The following is a 23,796-nucleotide window of genomic DNA, read 5'->3' as shown; positions in this document are numbered from 1 at the left end:
TTTCCATTATATTTGTGAAGAAAGATGAATGTGAGGCCTAGAGATAGCGTGAGGTTGTAAAGCCTTTGCTTTTAGGCTCACGTTTGAATACGTAGTATTCTACTGTAAAGGTAGAAATTCTGTTCAACTTTTATGAAAATTTTGATAAAAGAAACAAACATATTTGGTTGACGTGCACTCACCACGCACGCGCTCCTCATGCACCCCTCAGCCGGAACTCTCACTTCCTGCGAGTGCACGGGGATACTCCGACCGAACACCGTCCATGGGTCCACCTGCATCGGTGGAAGTCTTTCTCAGCTTCAGCAGAGAGGAGGGGGACGACGCTGGAGTCGGCAGCTTCGCGGCTCGCCTACACGACGCCCTCCGTCACAGGGCCGTCAGTGTGGTCGCCGAGGGATCGGCTCGCGTCTGCATTCCTGTCATCTCTAGATCCTATGCCGACAGCCGGCGGTGCCTTGTCGATCTGGCTAGCGTTGTGAGGAGCGGGAAGGCCGTCAAGATCCTTCCCGTCTTCTATCGCGTCGATCCATCGGATGTCCGACGCCAGAAAGGGCATTTTGAAGTAGCGTTCAAGATGCATGAGGTCCAATCCGAAGAGAAGGACGTGAGGGAGTGGAGGGAGGCGTTGAGCGAGGCGGGTGAAATCGTCGGCTACGTCCTTTCCGTCGACGACGATAAAAGGTGCGCCCTTCATCTCTCAATTGTCGGACCTAGGTTAGGAGAAAGAAAACTGTAATTTATGATTTCTGGCGTAAACTCAAGATCTTGTCACTGGCGTTCTATATGAAGATCGTACAATCGACCTTCGCCGCACTTTAGATTTTGTTGTTATGAAATTCAGAAAACGGCTAACTTTAATAATCTAATAAAAAAGTTCAAGTTTGAAAGTCTACCACTCACCGCAAAGAGCTAGCAAAAGGCTTGTGGGGTTAACAACTCCATAAATTTGAAAATCATGCTTTCACCATACATGGAAACCATATTTTCATATGAACGAACTCCTAAGCAGAGCCTTATTAGCGACTTGGTAACCAAAGTCATGAAGACGGAGTGAGTTAACGACCCGGTTTTCCCTAAACTGCGTGGTGTACGAGGTGCATGTCTATTTAGTCAGGGACCGAGGAGTTGCAGCAGTAATTCTTCAACTTATGTTTGTAGTTTGCACGCTTGTTACAAGCAATCACAAGTTAAAGGATCTTTACATTCATAAAGGTATCTAAGATCTTTGGTTGCACTTTATGGACCACTGTCATTTTTCTGTGCATATGCTGAAGACTTGCACGTGCGGAAATCTAAACGATGGTTAAGAAAAATAAGACAAACTACCATGTCAGAATTTCAATATGGAATTGGCCCCATTAAGAGATCAAAGTTTTCAGAACATATGCGTTCTGTTAGTACTATGCATTTGAAAACATTTATCTGTCTCATAATAAGAGAGAAATAAATTGAGATGGCACGCCACATTGATATTACCTAATACTTGCATGTGTGGTGATTGTTTAGTTTTGAATATTTGCAGCCATGAGGACAAGTTTATCCAGTTGATTGTTAAACGGGTTTTGAGTGAGTTCAGCAATGCTACGGTCGAAGTTTCTAGGTACCTTGTTGGAATTGAATCTCGGGTAGATGCAATAATGGAGTTATTGGGTATTGGAGTTAAAGATGTGAGAATGATTGGGATACATGGAATGGGCGGGATCGGAAAGACAACATTAGCTAAGACCATTTACAATCGCATCTTTACAAATTTTGATGCTGGATGCTTCATTCCGAATGTCAGGGACACGTCCAAGCAGTATGGAGGAATGACCTCTATGCAAGAAAAACTTATTTCGGATGTTTTGAAGTTCGAAGTAAAAGTAAATGACGTTAGTCAAGGTATTGCTGTGATAAAAGGCAGATTCCATTCCAAAAAGGTTCTCATTGTCCTTGATGATGTGGATCAAAAGTACCAGCTTGATGCTTTAGCTGGTGCACGAGATTGGTTTCAAGCGGGAAGTAGAATCATTATGACGACAAAATATGAGCACGTTATGAATGTCCATAAACTTAAGGTACAAGAAAGGTACCAGGTTAATGAGTTAAACGATACTGAATCCATGCTGCTTTTCAGTCATCATGCATTTGGAAGAGAGGAACCACCTGAAGGTTATGTGGATCTCTCTGAGAAAATTGTAGCGGCAGCAGGTGGGCTTCCTTTAGCAGTGGAAGTGTTTGGTTCGTTTTTGTTTGATAAAAAGAACCCCAAGGATTGGGAACAGATGTGGGAAACACTTGAACTAATCCCATTTGATGACGTCCAACAGAGGTTGAGAATAAGTTATGATGAACTTGATGAAGATGAAAAGGGAATATTTCTTGATATTGCATGTTTTTTTATTGGTATGAACAGAGAAACTGCAATTACCATATGGCAAGCATGTGGCTTCTTTCCAAGGATAGAAATCAAAACATTGATGCAAAGATGTCTCATTAAAATTGATGAACATGATAGATTGGAAATGCATGACCAACTTAGAGACATGGGAAGAGGAATTGTTCGCGAAGAAAACCCCTTAGATCCTAGTAAACGTAGCAGGCTATGGGTTCATGAAGAAGTGTTGGATGTACTGGACAACCAAAAGGTGAAACATTGCAGAGTTTCATAGCCAAGTCCTTTTCTTGTATTTTATTAATTCATCATTTCTCAATAGTTTACTTGTTTTGCTACAGGGAGGAGAAGATCTTGAAGGCATGGGGATTGATTTCAAAAGAGATCCAGTGAGAGATTTTAGCGTCGATTCATTTAGGAAGCTGACCAGTCTAAGGCTTCTTCGCGCCAATTTTTCAAATTTCATTGGTCAATATAGATTCATGCCAGCAGAATTGAGATGGTTAGAGTGGCATGGTTGCCCACTGAAAATGCTGCCAGATGATTTTGGCCTTGGGAAAGTTGCAGTGCTTGATCTGTCTCAAGGTAAGATGGTCCAAGTATGGAATGACAACATGTTCTCGAGAAACAAGGTTAGCCTCAATATATCTCCAACATACAAATTATTCTTTTTTCTCATACTGGAATTGGAAACTAGCATCAGATGTAATCAAGCTGTTTTCTTTTTATTCCCTGCATAACATCAAGTGCTGAACTTTCACATTTACAATGTCCATATATTTCACTCCATGCTACTTTTCAGTATCACCTAAATTGCCGTTGGTAAGGTTGTGCTAAGGAACAGAGGTGATGATTAAAGTTGTGGTGTCTTAGTGAACGCTCTCATGACTGGTATTATTTGGTGCCAGTAGGGCCGGAACCCCAGACTATTTTGTAATTGTTGACACAACCTGGAATCATTTCAAAAAAAATGCAGTCCTCAAGGGGTCCTTATGTGTGAGGCTGCTCTCTAAATTAAACGAATGGTGTGCCCTGTAGGATGCTAAAGGATAAATATGATTTGACTTGCCTGTTAAAACATGATATAACCATAAATGTGGAAAAATTGAAGCTGAAGTTACAGATAGTGGAAACTGCAAAAGCAGCATGCTTTTATTATGTTACAGTGTAGCTATAGATTATATTCAAATTTTCATGTTCTTCAAGAATGTGGATGGTTTTCTTATGAGGATGCTTTAATTTTCAGGTCTACAATGGATTAAGAGTTCTTGATTTGAGTGATTGCTTTAATCTGAAATGCACTCCTGATTTTTCTGCTCTGCCTATGCTAGAAAAGTTGTCTCTCAGTTGGTGCATGGAATTGGTGATGATCCATGAATCAATTGGTGAACTTACAAGACTGGTTGAGTTGGATATGTTTTGGTGTAGACAACTGCAGAAGCTACCAGGTTCACTTGGACGGGCAACAAAACTCAAGAATTTGAACTTGTGCTTCTGTCAGTCACTAAGAAAACTGCCCGATTCTATTTGCAGCCTGACGGATCTTTCATCACTTAATGTTGCATCAACTGATATTCAAGAACTCCCTGATTCCATAGTATCTCTTGAGAAGTTAAGGATTTTTCGACTGTTTGACTGCAAGAAGCTTAAAGCCCTCCCAGAACAACTAGGGAGGTTGGTCAAACTTGAAGAGTTAAACTTGAGTGGCTGTGAGCTACTAAGGAAGTTGCCTGCTTCTATTGGGAATCTGAGAGGTTTGTCGACGCTTCATCTGCAGAGCACAGGCATTGAAGAGCTTCCTGAATCCATAGGATCACTGGAGAAACTGAATAAATTGTCTTTGTCATGCTGTGAGATGCTGAGTGGGTTGCCTGAGACATTTCTGAGGCTGACACAGTTCCAGAAATTGGACCTAAATCAATGTAAGTCACTAGAAAGATTACCTGATTCTATTGGCAATATGGAGAATCTGACTGAGCTCATCCTCTCAGAAACTTGTCTTAAGGAGCTTCCTGATTCCATTGGATATCTTGACAACCTGAAGGTCTTGAAGATAAACAAATGTACAAAACTTAGAGGCTTGCCTGATACATTTCAGAGGTTAACCAACCTTGAGAAGCTGGATTGGAGTGAATGCAACTTGTCAGCGAGGTTGCCTGATTTCATTGGTTGTATGAAAAACATGAGTGAACTTAACATTGCATGGAGCGGCCTTGAAGAGCTTCCTGACTGTATTGGCAACATGACCAACCTAGTTGAACTTGATCTCTCTTGGTCTGACGTTGAGGAGCTTCCTGATTCCATAGGATCGCTCTCCAAGTTGAAGAGACTGCTGTTGTTCAAGTGCTTTGAGTTGAAGAACCTACCTGAATCAATTGGAAACTTGATCAGTCTTGAGGAGCTAAACTTAGGTGGATGTGAGTCCTTAACTACCTTGCCTGAATTAATTGGTAAAATGAAGAACCTGGCCGACCTTGATGTCTCAGAAACAGGTATTCAAGAGTTTCCCTCTTCCATAGAGTTGCTCGAGAAGCTCACAGCATTGGGTATATGCAACTGCACTAAGTTGGTGACCCTAGACCTGGCAAAAATGAAAAACTTGCAGTATCTGTTTGTGAAGGGAAGAGGCGAGGAAGAGTATAAAGATGAGGAATACTATGAGATATCAGAAACAACGAAGAAATTAGGTGGTTACTTTGAGCAGGGTCAAGAGTACAGAAGGCTCGAATATGTTGACTGCAAAGAGGAAACCCACAGGTGGCTGGTTCAGTGGAGATTGGTGATAAAAGTACAGAACCAGGATGAGGAGCGGTCGATGGTGATAGAGGACAGGCACAGAAAGGAATGGGGTTTGTTTCGGGGTATGCAGTGGCTGAGTCTTATTTTTCCCCAGAAGTTTGTTTTTGATGATAAATGAACAGTTACACTGTAGAAAATGATTTTAGTGGACCTTGCTTTCTGTTGGTGCCTCGGTCTAGAGAAACAAAAACTGCTTATAAAACTCATCATCCGAATGATCTACTGTATAGAGTATAGACCACCGGTCCACCGGTCATGCTCGATTTTTGGGAAGCCTATTTAGTTACATATGCACATTGGCTCTCGTTCTCCCTCTTTTCTTTTAGATAGATCAAGTTGATTCAATTCTAACACAATCCGACGCATCTGTTCTGGATCCTTCTAAGAGTTGGGTTTGTATATGTATGTATGAATAAGAAATACATATAATTTTTTTTTCTTTTATTGCTACTTAATTTGTTCTCCTTTTGCTTGTGCTGACTTCTAGGTGTATGGTTGATTAATTTTTTCCACTTTCTTTTTAATGGTTATGGCTTCCGGCTTCCACTGCAGCCTTTGTTCTTATAACCTAAAATCAGAAAGACAGAAAAGCTAGCCACAATTTGTCAGGTGGTGGTGAGATGTTTCAAAAACTAAGACATTTAATCACGGTAATTAAGGGTGTGTTTTGGGTTGTTTGACAAACTATCTAAAGTGTCCTGTCATGAGGAGGGCGCCTAAATGGTTGAGACAAAAATGGTAAAATTAGGACACATAACCTATTCGTTTACTGTAATAAAGAGTTGTTTAACCACTCTCTCTCTGTAGTTAGCTGGATGGTCAGTCGGTCGGGTGGAAGTCCCATCAGCGGATTTGATTTCTCATGGGCATTATGTCTTTGGACTACAAATAATAGTGAGTGTGACACTTTAGTTGTAGTTGACAGATAACCAGTAAAACCATCAGATGTTTTAAACCCAGAAGATAGAGGAACCTTGGCTTCTCGTCTGAGTACCGTGTTTCTCTGCCTCCCTTTCTCTTTTTTTCTCTCTCTACACTTACGTATCATACTTTTCACTTACTAAAGCTTGAAAAGGCGCACTTGTATTTTTGTGATTGTTTTTTAGACTTTTAAAAATGACTCTGATGTTTACCCAATTTAACAATACTTAGTACTATAGAAGACGTTTGATAACAAGAATGTTGTATTATTTGGAACACTTTCGTTTATTTGAACAGTCTGGAACACTACATTCCAAAGACTGCATCATTCCTATTACGAAACGCCCTCATGGCAGTATTTTGGTCATAAAAAATTATGAAGCATGTGGAGATAAAATTCTTCAAAAATCTGTGGGTGATCTACTGAAAATTTTTGTGCAAAAAGCAACAACTTAATCTAGATGAGAGAAAGAGAGAGAGAGAGAGAGAAAGAGATGCACAACATCTACAAATAGTTCTTCAAGTTCTATTTCTGCATGTTCTAGCATTGTGCCCTTTTCTTGAACATATACCACAAGAATAAGACCCGACTCCCTTGGAAATCAATAAGCCAGCCCCTGAAGCGCCACTCTGTTGAGTAACCTTAGGACATCTCCTACGATTATGGCCAACTTCACCACAAATCCTGCATCGATGGACCATTGGCTCCGGTTTCTTCGTTTCATCTGACCCCTTAAACTTATCACATGTCTTCCTATTATGCCCTCGTCCTCCACAAACGCTGCATTTATATCGACTGTCATAAGATCCTGCTTTTCGCTCTGGACAATAATGCCTCCTGTGTCCTTCCTTCCCACAATTTCTGCAGTAAAACTTCAATCCTGTACAAGGACAAACAATCACAAGTCTGGGTTCATCAAAGGACAATGAGAACCTGAGGTGTGGCACTTAATGAAATTTTCAACTTTAAGAGCTTTCATTTTAATAAGGAATGGTAGAAGCATATGTCGGCTGCCATTAATTTCTTTCATATGTGAGTCGATCAAGAATTTGAGACCAAAAAGATTGATATCTAGAAAAAGAGATCTTGTAGCAGTAGAAAAGTAGTACCATCTTCTGGCCTTATTTGTTAAAAGGTCTCACTGGACAGGATTCGTAAAAACGTTTTAAACATAAATTTTACAGTCGGGCGTTATTTAATGTTCTACTTACCAGCATCTCAGTGATGGCTTTGGAGATGCAGATCATATAACCAGGTAACAGCTGCCAGGACAATCTTGGCATGGACTGAAATGTTTGTCTGATTATTCAGTGTACGTTTGTGAGACTGTTTATGCTGAAGTCTGTTCCCCAAAAACTACTATTTAGTAATTTTAGTATTTATGCTTAAAACAGTGAAATTCTTGTTCCTGCAAGATCCATCAAGTGAAAATATGAAAGAAGCTTATTCGATCTTCTAACTTAACGGCCGGTGGTGGAGGTGGAGACGTTGGAAGCTATTCCACTCGACGAAAAAGGGAAAACTTGGTGGCGCCTCCGTCCAACCTACCGTCGCCCGTCGCACTGCCTCCCACCGCAGATCGTGGACCGAGGGACAGTCGCCCTCCGCCGCTCGCCCACCATCATTGCGGGTGGGGGCTGGTGGGCGCCCCTCCCCCTGCCGCTGGTTTCCCCTCTCTGCCTCACGCAGAAAGGGGAAACGTCGAGCCCGACCACTCGACTTCTTTCGAACGGCTGGACGGGTCGAGCCGATCTCTCACGAGACCGGTTCGAACCGAATCGGGACGTGGCCCCGATTCGGATCCATACCACCCGACTCATGGGTATATGGGTCTGAATCCGGGCCCAAGTTACATAAATACCCAATTTCAACCCGGTTTAGATCTGTTAGTGTCCCCAAATCTGATCCAAACCTATAATTCTAGCCTCGAACCTGCCCCAAGACCATAATCGGACCCGAAACCCTCTCATTTTGTTTCCTAGACCGAATCAAAACCAGATCCATTCTCTTACGGATTCTGGATCGAGTTCAAATCCAGCCTTCTATCCACAAAACTTGATCCATAATCCAACCCAAACCACTCTGGGTCCGACAAATAGTTTAGGAGCAAACCCGATCCAAACCCAATCCAACCCAAACTTTTATCCAAACCCCTATCCAAATCCATTCACAAACCCATACCCAAGTCTACATGTAAATCCTTTTCACACCCCATATCCATTCACAAATCCATACCCATATCCCTATCTGTCTGCCCATATGACCCAAGCCCCAAATCCAGTTCCATTTCATGCAGGTGCGCAGTCACAGAGCCGCCACTACCGCAGGCTCCACCACAGAGGCATCAGCGGATGGGTCCCCTTACAGAACAGACCCGCCCGAGGCCACCTCCTGTTGAGCCGTACCGACCTCGTGCGCCAACCGATATTGACAGCGACTCAGCCTATTCAGACGATGACGAGTTCTGGCGTGCGCATCCAGCAGGACCAGTTGACCATCGACATAGGCGTACCGCAGAGCGTCCAGATCGCCCCGCCAGTTATGGGGTGAGGTTGGACCTTCCGAAGTTTGTTGGACAATTCGACGCATAGGAGTACTTTGACTGGGTCTATGCAGTCCAATTTTTCTTCGACTACCACCAGGTGGAAGAGCATCATAGAGTGCCACTTGTTGCGACTAGACTGCATGGGCTTGCACAGACATGCTGGTTTGAGCTTCAGAGATCGTATGAGTGACGCGGTCAGCAACCCGTGCAGGTTTGGGGCGAGATGCAGAGGCTGATGCAGGCCAAGTTTGTACCTTCGGACCACCCTGAAAGGGCCTACAATGAGTACCTCAATCTTCGTCAGGGCTCGAGATCTGTAGCGTTACACGATAGAGTTTAATCGACTGTCACTGCGCGTCCAGATTGTGGAGACTGAGCGTCAACAGGTTACCAGGTACGTTTATGGTCTTCGTCCCTTTATTTCTGATGAATTGAATTATACCAGAGTAGATACTCTAGATCAGGCAAGCAGTTATGCAATGAACATAGAATAAACCTTGAAACGTAAGCATGAAACCCAAGTATCTAAGGGTGACGCCTCACATCGCCCCAAGTCAAGTTTTCCAACTAGGGGAACTAGCTTCTCGAAACCTATTGAGTCCAGACCCGTCCCGCCTTCTTCTGGTAAAGGCGAGCAATCAGGTCCAGCTTATAACACCCGGTCTAAAACTCGTAGTTCTGACCAAACCATCCGTTGTTTTAGGTGTCATGAGTTAGGTCACTTGGCTTCAAAATGTCCAAATTCCCAAAAGAAAATTCACTTAGCAGAGACTTTAGAGGAACCGCCAGATTCTGATGGTAAGGAAGTCTTGAGTGGCTCATCTGATGCAAGTTCAGATCAGGATGATGTTGTACACTTTGATGGTGATGACATAAGCAACTTTTTATCTATATGTCACGTCTTGACTGCACCTAAGGGAAAGTCAGATTCTTCATGGTTGTATAGTAACATTTTCAGGACTCGATGCAAGTATGAGGGATATATTTGTGATGTGATTATTGACAGTGGTGCGTGTGAGAACCTAGTTTCACAAGAAGCAGTTGCTACCCTGGGCCTAAAGCTCGAGAAGTGTACTCAACCTTATAAGATAGTTTGGTTTAAAAAGGGAGAAGAAGTTGATGTCACCCAACGGTGCCTACTAAAGCTTTCTATGGGGCCACATTACCTGGATGAGGTGTGGTGCGACGTTGTTCCAATGAATGCTTATCACATTCTTCTTGGTCGACCTTGGCAGTATGATAGAAAGACTGTTCATGATGGACACAAGAATACCTATTCATTTAGATTTAAGGGCCGGAAGGTTGTCTTGCTACCCACTAAGGAGACCACAACACCACGAGTGGGTCGTCCAGTGCAACCATCCAGTTTTGTGGGACTATCTCGTAAAGAATTCTTGGATCATTGTAACGAAAATGAATTTTGCTATGCTTTGGTTGTTAAACATGTGTCTTTGATCTCTTCAGACATTCCAAAAGAGGTAGCGCCACTCATTTCTGAGTTTCAAGACATTATGTCAGACGACCTACCTCCAGGTTTGCCACCAAACCAGGATGTTCAACATGTTATAGACTTTGTACCGGGTGCTAGTTTACCCAACTTACCAACTTATCGGATGAACCCCATTGAGCATGCTGAGTGGTAGAGGCAAGTGAATGCATTGTTGCAAAAGGGTCACATTCGAGAAAGTGTTAGTCCATGTGCAGTTTCAGCTTTACTAACTCCAAAGAAAGATGGCACGAAACGGATGTGCGTGGATAGTCGGGCTATTAATAAGATTACTGTTAAGTACCGTTTTCCCATTCCAAGATTGGATGATATGTTAGATATGTTAGCGGGAGCTCAAGTATTCTCGAAGATTGACTTGAAAAGTGGATACCATCAGATAAAAATTCGGGAAGGAGATGAATAGAAAACTGCGTTTAAAACACAAGACGGACTCTATGAGTTGCTAGTTATGCCATTTGGACTGTCCAATGCACCCAGCACCTTCATGAGTGTCATGACGCAAGTCCTTCGGCCATACATTGGAAAATTTGTTGTAGTGTACTTCGATGATATTTTGGTCTTTAGCCTCACAAGTTCTGATCACCTTGGTCACCTGCGTCAAGTCCTAGAGACCTTGCGTAAGGAAAAGTTATTTGTCAATGCCAAGAAATGTAGTTTCCTCACTTCGAACCTTGTCTTTTTGGGGTTCATTGTTTCGTCAGAAGGAGTGCAAGCTGATCCCTCTAAGGTACAAGCTATTGTCGATTGACCAACGCCGAGAACGATAGGCGATGTAAGGAGCTTTCATGGTCTAGCCACTTTCTATCGCAGATTCATCAGAAACTTCAGCACCATTATGGCTCCTATCACGGAGTGTCTCAAGAGTGAGACTTTTAAGTGGACCAAAGCGGCTGAGGACGCCTTTTGCAATATCAACCATCGGATGACTCATGCCCCCGTATTGGTTTTACCAGACTTCACTAAGGTATTTGAGGTAGAATGTGATGTCTCCAAAGTTGAAATTGGAGCTGTGCTTAGTCAAAACAAGAGGCCAGTCGCTTTCTATAGCGAGAAGCTAGGTGGAGCTAAATGTCAGTACTCTACTTATGACTTGGAGTTCCACGTTGTTGTGCGGACCCTTCGATATTGGAAACACTATTTAATCTACAAAGAATTTGTTCTGTTTACAGATCATGAAGTACTTAAGTATCTCCATAGCCAAAAGAAGATGCGTGCTCGTCACGTCAAGTGGGTTAATTTCATGCAAGAGTACACCTTCTCCATTCGCCATCAATCAAGAAAGCTCAATAGAGTTGCAGACGCCCTTAGTAGAAAGAACAACCTACTGATGTCCATGTCTATGAAGGTAGTCGGATTTGAAAGTTGCAAGGACATGTATCATGTTGATCCAGACTTCAGCCGCATTTGTTATGAGTGCTCAAGTGCACCTCTGGACTCTAAATTCTCCATTCACAATTGCTACCTTTTCCGTGGGAATAAGTTGTGTATCCCTCAATATTTTTTACGTGAAAATAAGTTGTGTATCCCTCAATATTCATTACGATTACAACTTATTGCAAAACTCCATGGTAAGGGAATGTCAGGGCATTTTGGGCATGAAAAGACATTCTTTGATGGATGAACGTTACTATTGGCCCAAGATGAGGAAGGATGTCATCAAGTTTATTCAATGTTGTCGTACTTGCCAAATCGCAAAGGGGCATAGTCAAAACTAGGGGTGGGTATCGGGCCGGGCCGGGCTGGCCCGGTCTGCTAAAACCCGGCCCGGGTCAGCCCGTCAGGCCTGAAACCTGGCCCGGGCCGGGCCGAGTCCACCAAAATCAGGCCCAGCCTGACCCGTTTGGCGGGCCGGTCCGGGTCGGATCTTCTCGCGCTCCAATGAGTTCAGTCCAACCCGCGCTCGACCGCCCGTCACAGACTCACTGCTTGCCTGCTGTAGGGCGGTGGTCTTTCATCGGTAGGCGGCAGGCCACCCAACTTCGTGGGTAGCCACCGGTAGATGCCGCCAGGACGGCCGGCCGTCACCCACCGTAAAACAGCTCAAGGGATCGAGAGAGGAAGAGGGAGAGGGAGCGGGAGCAGAGACGGAGAGGGAGAGTGGAGAGGGAGAGGAGGAGGAGAAGGGAGAGGGGAGCAGATCCCAAGCATGTGAACAGAGACGTCGAACTCGGGAGATCCCAATCTTCTTGTTGCGGACCTGCGGTTCTCCGCGCGGACGGAGACATCGAAGTCGGGAGACGCGATCAGCGCCTGCGAGACGTCAAAGCCCTTGACGGAGAGGGAAACGATGGAGTAGGAGGGTGCTTTGGGCTGCAAGACGAAGTACAAGACAGCGGCGGCAATGCCGGCCGCGATCGCGAGGAGGATGAGAAAAAAGACGAACCAGCAGAGGACGCAACAAAAGGAGCAGCCGCGCTTGGAGCAGCTCCCGCGAGGAGAGAGAATATCGGGCGAGAAATGAAAAAACATTTAGGGTTTGACAAGTTTTATATCAAATTTGGAAAATTACAAGAATGGTCCACCATATTTGCAAACTTTTCAGAAAAACTTTTATAATAATATAATTTTCAAAAAAAATTCACAACGCAACCGGGCGGGGCGGGGCCAGCCCACAGGCGGCCCGGCCCGATGCCCAGCCCTAGTCAAAACAGTGGTTTGTATACTCCCCTACCTATTCCAGATAGGCCCTGGGAGCATGTTTCTATGGATTTCATCGTCGGGCTTCCCAAGACGATCCGTAGAGTGGATTCAATCATGGTTGTGGTAGACAGATTTTTGAAGATGGCCGTTTTCATTCCTTGCAAAAGAACGACAGATGCGTCATTGGTTGCCTCTTACTTTTTCAAAGATGTGTCACAGTTTCATGGACTTCCTCGTTCCATCACATCAGATCGAGATACGAGGTTCCTGAATCATTTTTGGCATTCCCTATGGTCTCTACTTAATACGAAACTTCAATTCAGTAGTGCTTATCAACCCTAGACCGATGGCCAAACAGAAGTAGTCAATAGGATTTTAGGAAACTTGCTTAGGTGTCTGGTAGAAAAAAATACCAAAACCTAGGACTTAGTGCTACCACAAGCTGAGTTTGCATATAATAACTCAGTCAACCGTTCCACTGGGAAGACTCCTTTTCAAGTGGTGTATGGTCGGTCCTCCAACCATGTTGTTGACTTATCCTCAGTACCAGGTGTTGGAGAGCATGCTCTGGCGGCACTAGATGCTATTGAATATATGTGTGATGTCCATAGTCAGGTGAAGCAAAAGCTCCAAGAGAGCTATGAAACCTACAAGTCCCGTGTTGATCGGAGTCGCCGAGATGTTAATTTTGAAGTGGGTCAACAAGTTTGGGTCTACCTACGACCTGAGCGATGTCCTCTTGGCACCTATAGTAAGTTAAGTCCTAGGAAATATGACCCTTTCTGTATCAGTCGACGTCTAGGAAAAAATGCATATCTGCTTGAACTTCCTGAAGATTGGCAAATTTCGTCGATCTTCAATGTTTCTGATCTGTTTCCCCACTTTGGTGACAATGATTCGTAGAGACGACTTTTCTCCAACCAGGAGAGAATGATGCATGGCAGAACTAGACCCATCACTCTCCTGGGTCCAGTTCCTCGCCTCAGGTTCCACCTTCAGGCATCAGTGCAGTCCTTGAGCCTTCAGCCGTGGGATCCCCTGTGGACCCAAAGCTTGCGCGAGAGGAGGTTCCTCTGCGTAGATACTCAAGGCGGACCAAGGGTTGAAATGTAAATTTGGTTTACATGTTATTTTGTTATCCATTTTGTTAGCATATTCATTTTTGTATCTAAGTGGGTTTGTTTGGATTCAGGCACTTGTTCAAGACCCGACCCATTGTTATTCACGACCGTATAAATGGACGGCAAAGCTATTTTGTATACAGTTGAAGTCGAATGAAGTTAAAGTTACTTTTGTCTTGTGTTGTCTTCCTTTATTGTCTTCTAGTGTAAGTACTTTAGTTTATTGTAGTTTTCGTTCATCTGCAAGTAGTTCTCGTTCATTTGCAAGTTGGTTTGCATCAGTAAGGTAAATGTAGGTGCAATCATAGTGCAATCAGAGCTTGGGCAAGATGATTTAATGTCATTAGGATCCAAGGAAATTATTACTTGCTCAGTTGCTCCCTCTAACATTCCAGCTTAAATTCCCAACACCCAAGCAGCTAAATATGTGATCACATTCAATCACAGTAGACCATGAATCACATGACAGATCATCCTATATTAGACAAAAGTGTATCGAATATGATGTAATTGACACTGGCAAGCTATGTCACCTCGCATCAAATGGACTCCAAACATCCCACGCACAGGTCATAAATATGAAAAAAATATCACACAACAATATTGACAAAAAAAAGGTGTGTGTGTATACACAAAGCATTTTAAGACATTTAACAGTTGTTTTATTTTTTATTAAAGTTAATTTATTTTGTTTTAATGTTTTTATAAGAAATTTTGTAGAGAACTCATAATTTTTACTCTCTTTTGCATATTTTTAATTCCAGGAAAAACAGTTTTTTTATTAATACCCAATGAAAACATCGTTAATAGAAACCCAAGAACTATATCTGTGCTATGACCCCCTGATCAATATGTGAATATGTTAAGGCTCACATCTAGATGATTTAGGCCCAATTTGTTTCATCCACTTCTCAATGGAAGATCTACTATTTTGCCAGGAAAATAGTGATCTTACCTAGCTTGGTGAAACAAACATCAAAAGGGCCATTTTCTGTAGGACCCATTACCAAACACACATTTTCCTCTGCATGCGCACTTTGTGATTTTATTTTCTTGACAAAATTTACGTGCACATTTCCCATATTCATTATCCCCTATGAAAATATTTTCACTTCTCTCCAGGCAAAACCAAGTGAATCTTCCATGGAATGTGAAAAATATTCCACAAGACCTTTTGCTATTGCTTCAACTAACATTTTTCAAAGGAGATGGTGTCGTCCATCCTAGACAATGAAAAAATGCTGACAGGGGAACACATTGATGAGCTAACTTGTCTAAAATCACTTGAATTTTATTATGTCCCTCCAACCAATAATATTCATCATTGTAATAGACTGTTGCATGGACACTACAGGTGTTGTGCCAGACTCAATTGTCTTGGACATGACAAGCTTTTTAAAAGTGTGTGTGTGTGTGTATGTATGTTACTAATGAATCAAATTTTAACTCAATAACTCATTCTTTACTTGAAAATTTTCAAAAAAAAGAAACTTCTCTTGAAATCGCGAAGAAAGGAGAAAGCTTAATTATACATAGACCTCTCCCTCTTTTCTCCTTTTGCAGCGAGTAGAGAAAAGAAAGGAGAGAGACACATGCCACACTCTCTCTTAACTCTCAGTGCAGGAAAATAACATATTTTGCATAATGAGTGTTTTGGGCAAGAGAAATGACCTCCTTTTGTGGAGTTAACGAGAGGAACTTGTACAGCTTAAGAGAGAACAAATAAATGAATAGAGCAAAGTAGATTTTTGTGGCTCACCTTTCATACTAATGCTTCTTTTTTGACGGTTTTGTGGATCACTGAAAAAAGATTTGAGAGCTTCTGAGGTACGTTTTCTTGCAGCATCAGTGCCTTTAGCTTTCTGAAATGATTATTTGAAACATAAGTAATAAAAATCATCCTTTAAATTTCCACAAACGGCAATCAAATCTGAAATTAACTATTTTATTCAATAGCTAAGGGTAGCCAACCAACGGGTTCAAACCCAACTCTCCTCAGAGATTATGACCCCACTCAGTCATTTACTTATTATGAGGGCAAGGCCTGTTTGGATGACATTACAACCATGTCAAACACTTGGTTTAGGATTAAAAATCAGTTTCTGCTAAAACCATACATCTAACACAGTTTTAGGCTTTTAGCAACAGGAAGTCAATTGTCAACTCCTATACACATAAAATGGAGACAATGAGCATTCCAAATTCTGGAAAGGAAAACAATCCCCAAATTAAGCAGAAGTTAAAATTCAAACCTTAATTGCGGCAATCCTCTGTGCACGAAGGACAGGATCAGAATGTATATCCTTCATTCTTTTGGTAAACATTCCAGTTTTAGCATTTAAACTCTGCAAAAAATATTTAACCTGTTAATGATCACTTGATTATATTTTCTTACAAAGCTTCTGCTTCTTAAACTTTCATGACAAAATATATATGCCCCGGAAATTTAAAGTCTCATGGAAGCTTGTATATTATCAACATACCAAGGAATTGTTCAGATAACATAGGAAATAATAAAAAAGCAAACGGTGAACATCCTGGGATACAAGACGATGAAAGGAAACATGGACCATGCCTTCAGCACACTTAATTGTTTCAAGCTTAGAAATCAGACATTTCATTGTCATGGTCTGCTACCATGCAAGATAGTATATCTACAAACATCACATGCAACTTCCAATTCCACTAGAGCAAGTCAGACAGTGGCACACCGTGTAAAGTAAAGACAAGTCAATCCTTTTCAAATAAACACAAAGCATATGCAGCACTTACGAAAGGCTGTCTACATTTAACAAATAAATGAACCAAAACAACAAAGAAAATAATTCTAACTGCAATTACGATTAAGAAATGCAAGTAAAACACTAACTCTCAGAGAGCGGCTGATCTTCTCTCCAACTTCAGGGGAGACTGGCTTATATACCCGTTTTCTTCTTGAAGACAGCTTTACTACCAGTTTGTCAACATCATCATCCTCCTTCACCTTAAATGGAGAGCTGCACAATAGATTTTAATCATTAAAGTTGATTGACTTGCCATGTTGCAGGCTGTCTGTCAGCCAGATAGTCATATTGAAGGAACAAAATAGAACAAGACATGCAAGAGTTCCATTCTTATACAGACAGAATGGAAAGACAAGAAGAGTCTAGCCTAGACAAGCTCTGGTGTCGTTGCATCAGCAAAACAACAAACACAGCAACTATTTCGAGCATTGATTTTAGAGATGTCCCTTTTGCAATTAACCATGTGGATAGAGACCAAGGTACAAAAGTTAAATAATATGACAAAAAGTGATGATTATGACAAAGCAAGGAGATAAGATGCAAATCCTGAAAAAATATTTTAACTAAGTTCACACTGCTGAAGTCCAATCAAAAAGGATTTTGAAAGATAATTCTCAGTAAAATAAGTTCCCTAATTACAGAAAATTTACCATTCAATATATGCAAGTCCATTACAGCATTAGTTTACAATTTACATGCATCAAGGTTTGTTTTAAAACTATTTCTCAGTAATGTAGGTGGCTAAATTACTGAAATTTTTCAGTAGTTTCACATAAATAAGTCACTCACAGCTTATCTCACATATCTAAAATATGTATTAGGTAAAAATGAGGGAACAAACAAACAAGCTAAACAAATTGGATGGTTCAAATCTGTACTGCCGAAACATACTTCAGTTCTGAATTTTTTTCTTTTTATTTGAATTTCCCCCTCTACATAGGTTGGTTTACCGTCATTTTTAGTCGTTTCATTCCAAGGTTGTGCTGCTAACTTTGTGAAGCACTCCAGTACAGTACCGGTAGTGTTTGTACAAAAAAATTGCAAGCTACAAAAAAGCTTAGCTTGACAGTTGATAGAGAAACTGCTCCAGTGAATTTTCAACAGTTGATAAGACCAAAGCCAAGACACAAATAAAAATGACGGAGAAAAACATATCAAGTCAAGTAAAACTTAAATTGAACATCCATCAATAGTTCAGTAGGTACTTTTATCAGAAGCCCTTATAATAACAACGACTGGCATGACCAAAGATACAATATAGCCACATGAAGTTTCATGAAAAACAGAACAGCTGAACCATATTATTGGTTTTTAACATATCAAATACATTTTTAGCAGTTACAGAAAAAAAAACACATTATTGAAAACGTACATAGTTTAACATAGAGATGTTTCACATGTTATAGCATTTTTACATGTGGCATATCCAAACATCTTGCCATGTCCATCCAGAAACCAGATCTCAGATAACATCATCCCGACACAGCTCCGCACTTAAAATCCTCAGATCATGCTTATCATACCTAGAACGTGCCTTTTCCCATGGTCGCTCATCAATAGATTCTTCCCATATCACACGGTCTCCAAAGCATTGCCGGCATGTCCTTACACCCTACATAAATTAGAGTGTGAATAATATCTCAATGAAATGTTCATATTTTATAACATTTAGTTATTTAACTTATTCCTATTTTTTCATCCTCTCATGCTTTTCTTTGCATACTACATACACAGAGATGGTTATACCTTTGTTTCTTTCATGAAAGTTTGAAACATGTCCGTGTCCATGTATCTTACAAAGATATCTTCATTCAATGCTGTGCAGGGCTTTTAAGTGTAAAAATGAACAATTAAAAGAAGTTGTGGCCTTAACAGATAAGCATTTTTGTCTTGAAAACAAAAAACAAATAGTAACAAGGAAAAGACACTTACATTTTGAAGATACAATTTGTTTTTAAACTCAACTTAAGGTGCAAGGGCCAGCCTCCATGTGAACCAGCCATTCTGGCCCTCACAAGCTAAGAGATCGAGAGTTTTACCCCACAAGGTTCTCTTTGTCCAAGTGAATCATGTATACAGAGACAAAATAGGTGACCAGCAAGTCTTTCAGCTACTGAACAGGGCAGTAAGAAAAGGAATACCTTCCCATTGCACTGTGAACAATCCAAACGAGACCGATCAATTCCACATTCTGTACAGGGTGTGTAACCTCTGCCTCTGCAACTAGGACATGGCAATTCCCTGACATACTGCCCATTTGGTCCAAACCAAGACCTAAGCTTGGGACCAGTGAATATCAACTTCCTGTATGACAAAAATGCATCAAAGATTTATAGTGGTACCATTAGGTAGCTAGATTTAATAAATTCAGGCCTCTAAGAAAATGTCATTTAAATTTAAAACTATGAAACCGTGACAATAATCAGACATTCAAAACCTTGAGAATCTTCAAACTTTTATTTTCATATTTGCCAAAGCAATAAGATGTGAAGAGCTGTTAAGACAAGGCATCTCAAATAGCACCTTGCATGACTATATGAACTATGAAGTGAATAAGACTGTTTTAAATGTGAACTACGAAAATTTCATCAGGAGAATCAGAGATTTGGCACATACACATATAGTTACTATATCAGCAAAAGAAACTCAAAGATGCAAAAAGAATTCCTATAACCAACAGTTTATGTGTCTTCTAGATGGTCATGATAGAAACTGTTAGTACAAAACATGAACTGGATCCTTCTTTACGCTCTCATGATGCTGCAGGAATTAGTGGCACAAGTTTGTAATTCATCATCCATTTGCACCTGCATTTGTTTAGTTTATATAAATATGCAACCACATTTACAATATAAATATGTTTTAATTAAAACTAAGCTTGAGTAACAAGATATTGGTGCGTTCTCGAGAAAGTCAATATCAGTCATCACAGATAAGTGCATGAACATAATCTCGGTGTTTGACATGGACATCTATGTACCTCAGATGCTGCTTCAGTTTATTGTTTCCAAAACTAAGCCTTATCACACCTGCATCAGTAGTCACCTTTGCTACTCATGCAAATATGTCCTTGTGTGCTCTTAATTTCCTTTCGTATGCCTACCCAGCCCTGGGGTGATGCATATCGTGACTGTTGGCCCCTGGATGAATTCCACTTACATCCTGCTAAGGATTGGATTGAGAAGCTTTGTGGAGCATCTCTGAGTTTCTATACTAGAGTTTGTAACTTGTATGCAGCTGAGAGAAAGCCCATGACAGCAATAACTGCAGTTTTAACATATTTTCACCTTCTAATGCACTCTTACCTCCAAAATTGATGGACCTGATTTTAGCTGTTAGCATACTTGACATTGCAATAGGAGGATGCATGAAGTTAACTGACCATGTAATTAAGCAATATTAGATGTTTGGATCAAAATCTTGATTTAGTATACTCATTGATTCACTTGATATTCATAGTGAACAGGAATTCCATAGTTGTGAATTGGCATCTTAAAAATTTAGTGGGTTCATAAGAAGTGATTTCTTAGAATAACATGTTAGGAGCATCTTATATCCATCATAAATCATAATTCAACAATACATATCAGTAGATAACTTATCCAAGATGACAAAATACTTTAGTAAAAAAAAAAATACTAGCAGCTGGCAAGTAGCCACTAAATAGAACCTTGGTTGTGGATCAGCTTCAAGCCCAAAAAGGTCCTCTGACGGATTGTATTTCAGCTGTTCCAAAAATCAAATTGAACTTCAGCTAAATCACATAAATTTTGAAGAAAAGAGCCATTAGAAAATCCCTTACATCTAGACATGAACATCCAAGAAAAAGGAAAAATGAAAATGCAAGAGAATGGTAACTTTGTTTCATGAAATGTTCTAGTCTGTGTTTTACATGAGACATTTAATTGTGTCAGGTTTCACAAAAGCACCAAAGACGAGGATGAAGTGTACCAGTAGATTAATTTATATTATCATCATGGTCATACTCTACAAAGTAAAGTACAAACAAAATGATCCCGTGGAATGCAGTTTAAACAATCTTCTGGATGTCTATCGGTGTAGAGCTTACTGAGGTTCTCTCCAGATAGCACTGTGTATCGGGATTAAGTAATGATAAGTTATTTTTGCCCTTATCCTTCGAGAGAGAGTGGGGTGGGAAGGCGAGGGACAACCCTTGTTATGCCAACGACATCCTACTGAACAGTGACAAGCCCATAGGCAAAGAGTATTCCGGAGTATCAGGCCATGTAATTGACTAAACCAGGAAATTATACAGCGAATGCAGTATCTTTGAGCCTTCAGCAGTGGAATAGAGTAATAACACGAATCTCAATGGTCTATTTATGCCGTCTTTAAGTTGATTTACAATTTGAATCTTCTTCATCAGGTTATCAAATTTAAGAATACTCAGTAACATGCGCACGACTCCTTCAAACAACTATCTTAAGAGTGCTTCTAAATAGTATTGTTAAGTCAAAATATACTACGAGACGAATTCTCAAACTCGTAAACTATTGTCGCTTCTCATATAATTTCAAGTGCTTGATTCGACCACCTGTGTTTCAGAAGTAATGGTAATCGAGGAAAATTCATCTATCAACACCACGTAGCATGAGAATTTCCCAGCCTAATCGTGCTAATAGTAACCAAAAGAAGAAGCCAAACTCTGTACCTATGTTACAGGAGCATACAACCATCAATTGCTTCGTTTAGGTCACAGCATCAGTAGCAAAAGAAAGATCAAGTGGAAGAAAATGAAGAAGAAAAAGCGGGACCTTGTTGTCACCGATTTGAGGGGAAAAACCATCGCTGCTGGAGGCCGAAATTGCCAAAGAAACGAATCTGATCTTTTCGTATCTTCCATCCCCAAGAAAGACCCACAAGTTCAGTCGTCCCCACTTCCACAAAGAAACCCGTTTTGGGCACACATGTTGAACGGGATGCATCAAACCACTGCCAGTTTTTGGGCCAACAACGTTCATTTCTTCTTTCCTCTAAAATCGAAACACTCACAATCAAATGCGTTTGGCTTGCAGAGATTCTCTAGCTTGTAAATGGCAGACAGTAGACAGACAGTAGGAGGAGGCAGGGCGTGTGGTGTGAGTCTGTGACAATGGGCGGAGAGAGAGGGAGATTGTGTGGCAAGGAAACGTCCAAATTGCCGGGTTCAATTTTGATTGTTGCTGGACTGGACACTTAAAATGGTTCAGATCCAGATCCGGTTGATGCGTGTCCATTTGCAAGTGTGTTTGGTTTTGTTGGATCCACGATTCGAGTCCTGAAAGAAAACCAATATTTGCATGTTTATTCATGCAAAATAGGCTAATTTTTTGTTTGTTAGGACTGATTTTTTGAGTTATGATGAGAAAATTATAATTTAATATTCATCGAGTTGTTTGACTGAGTATCCAAAATTTCTGTATATAGTGAAATTTATCAATTGTAGGACAAAGTAATTCATTGTTCGAGAATCTTGTATTAAATCAAAGTAGTGTTTTCTTCATTACGTTCTTTTGTCAAGTGTTTGATTCACGTGAGCAGTTGGGACGAAATATTCTGCGTTCCATCGACCAACGATTTAAACAAGAAATTCATGAACAATAGACTACTAGTACAGTTATCAATTGATCACTACCTTCACTTCGTAGCAGAAAACTTTAAAGTTTTCCTCTAATTAGTTTCTCAACCTTGATGAGACTTCATTTGCAGATAAAAACAACTGAGAAAATAAAATCATTTTGAGATTTTGTTAAGCCATCAATATAACATCCAACCCATGCTCCAGTTTCTGCCTAAGAAGTGAAAAGCTAATCTTTATAAAATTTAGATAAAAAATTATCTTCCAAGGCATGATGGTTTTGTTAAGTATTTCTCGGAAAAACGAAGGAAGCCAAGTATTCTAGTCTTATATATTTACCGAGTGATCCGAATGAACCACGGCGAACAAGATGAACTTCATCCTCCAAAGATCACCACACACTATCAAATAATTTTGAAAGGGCACAATTGTGCACAGAGAGTGTTTGCTCGGCGTTTGATTTACTGTTCCTGCAAAACGACCCTGTTCCAATTTCAATAAAGTGCAAATGGCATTCATCAGAATCCAGAAGGATTAATCCCACTGCCCAAGCAAGAATAGAAGTGTCCCTCCTTCCCCTTCTCCATAAGTTACAGACCTGCATTGGTACCATGCAGTGAGATCTCGATGTGCTTCAACTCGCACCCATGTAAGATCTACTCCTCTTTTACGATACATGAACATACGCTGCATAACATTCCCCAACCCGCCCGTTTGAGCTATGCCCCTCGGGACATATGTGCATCTAGTTTGCAAAATAGGATTAGTATCACTTGCGGAGCCAGGTGTTGGCTCATGCAAGCAAATGCAAGCAACTACCCAAGGACTCATATAATTTGTTTACTATGTAATAGTGTCGCTCAATCATTTAACTACATATTTCAATAATGTATTTGAAAGGTTTGAAGGGGCAATTAGATGACACCCTCATCTAACATAGTTTTGTGATGAAAACCAAGTTTTTTATGAGTTATAAAAAGTAAGTTTGTTTATATGAATGACATGTCCAAAACCTGGATTTTTTTTAATAAATAGCTCGAGGGGGTCAAGTTTTTTATTCTTTTTCACAAAATCAGGTTTTGTTAAAACTGGGTTTTCCTCCAAGTTATCACCTAAAGACTTCAAAACCCAGATTTGAAGGCAAAAACTAGACTTTAGTTCTACAACCTAGTTTTGGAATGTCATCCAAAATGCCTCTTAAGATTTTCTTTAAGGGTCTAAAATTAAGTGACCATGTATTTGGCTCTCATACTGTTTATTATGTTTTCATGATATCCCAATATTACTTCCTAAGTAATCTGCAATTACCACTGCACGATCATCTACATCTTCCTCTAGGAATTTATTTTTACTACAAAGTAGCAGAGGCATATGCGAGCTTTACTGGCAATTGCCCACACAAACCCACAAAAATTACTGGTTTAAATACTAAAACCCGAAGTCATTTGCATGTTTACATATGGTCTCCTCCTCATCAGCCTTTGATTTTTTTGAAGGCTCTGTCCCTCGACCAGAAATTTATGG

General features: G+C 40.7%; 2 protein-coding genes across 3 annotated transcripts; one reads left to right on the top strand and one right to left on the bottom strand.

Moving 5' to 3' along the window:
• Positions 1 to 190: 190 nt before the first annotated feature.
• On the top strand, positions 191 to 5,657 carry LOC116267815 (disease resistance protein RUN1-like). 2 transcript variants are annotated; one of them, XM_031649748.2, is made up of 4 exons: positions 191 to 684; positions 1,526 to 2,630; positions 2,719 to 3,009; positions 3,714 to 5,657. In XM_031649748.2, exons 1-4 carry the CDS (start codon positions 266 to 268, stop codon positions 5,292 to 5,294), a joined length of 3,396 nt encoding a protein of 1,131 aa, XP_031505608.1. In that variant the 5' UTR covers positions 191 to 265; the 3' UTR covers positions 5,295 to 5,657. The 2 variants fall into 2 exon arrangements, with proteins under 2 accessions (XP_031505608.1, XP_031505607.1); XM_031649747.2 differs by having other exon boundaries at positions 3,624 to 5,657.
• Positions 5,658 to 6,601: 944 nt separating this feature from the next.
• On the bottom strand, positions 6,602 to 21,842 carry LOC116267714 (uncharacterized). The gene is made up of 8 exons (XM_031649581.2): positions 21,470 to 21,842; positions 20,365 to 20,420; positions 18,836 to 18,998; positions 18,218 to 18,306; positions 16,781 to 16,907; positions 16,164 to 16,256; positions 15,671 to 15,773; positions 6,602 to 6,978 (listed from the first exon to the last, which is right to left on the bottom strand). Exons 1-8 carry the CDS (start codon positions 21,674 to 21,676, stop codon positions 6,617 to 6,619), a joined length of 1,200 nt encoding a protein of 399 aa, XP_031505441.1. The 5' UTR covers positions 21,677 to 21,842; the 3' UTR covers positions 6,602 to 6,616.
• Between the last annotated feature and the right edge of the window lie 1,954 nt (positions 21,843 to 23,796).

The sequence above is a fragment of the Nymphaea colorata genome, chromosome 14 (genome assembly GCF_008831285.2).
Source record: "Nymphaea colorata isolate Beijing-Zhang1983 chromosome 14, ASM883128v2, whole genome shotgun sequence".
NCBI classification, from domain to species: Eukaryota; Viridiplantae; Streptophyta; class Magnoliopsida; order Nymphaeales; family Nymphaeaceae; genus Nymphaea; species Nymphaea colorata.
Note: the sequence above shows the minus strand (reverse complement) of the source record. Positions and strands in the feature narration are given on the sequence as shown.

Bases quoted from the DNA above. Each gene is read 5' to 3' on its own strand.
- LOC116267815 (XM_031649747.2), top strand. From the start codon at position 266: ATGGGTCCACCTGCATCGGTGGAAGTCTTTCTCAGCTTCAGCAGAGAG. The intron at 685-1,525 runs GTGCGCCCTTCA...GAATATTTGCAG, and splicing joins TCCGTCGACGACGATAAAAG to CCATGAGGACAAGTTTATCC. The intron at 3,010-3,623 runs GTTAGCCTCAAT...TTTAATTTTCAG, and splicing joins ACATGTTCTCGAGAAACAAG to GTCTACAATGGATTAAGAGT.
- LOC116267714 (XM_031649581.2), bottom strand. From the start codon at position 21,676: ATGAACGTTGTTGGCCCAAAAACTGGCAGTGGTTTGATGCATCCCGTT. The intron at 18,999-20,364 runs GTTCTATTTAGT...TTTGTCATACAG, and splicing joins GAAGCTGATCCACAACCAAG to GAAGTTGATATTCACTGGTC. The intron at 16,257-16,780 runs GTTAGTGTTTTA...TATTTTTTGCAG, and splicing joins AGATCAGCCGCTCTCTGAGA to AGTTTAAATGCTAAAACTGG.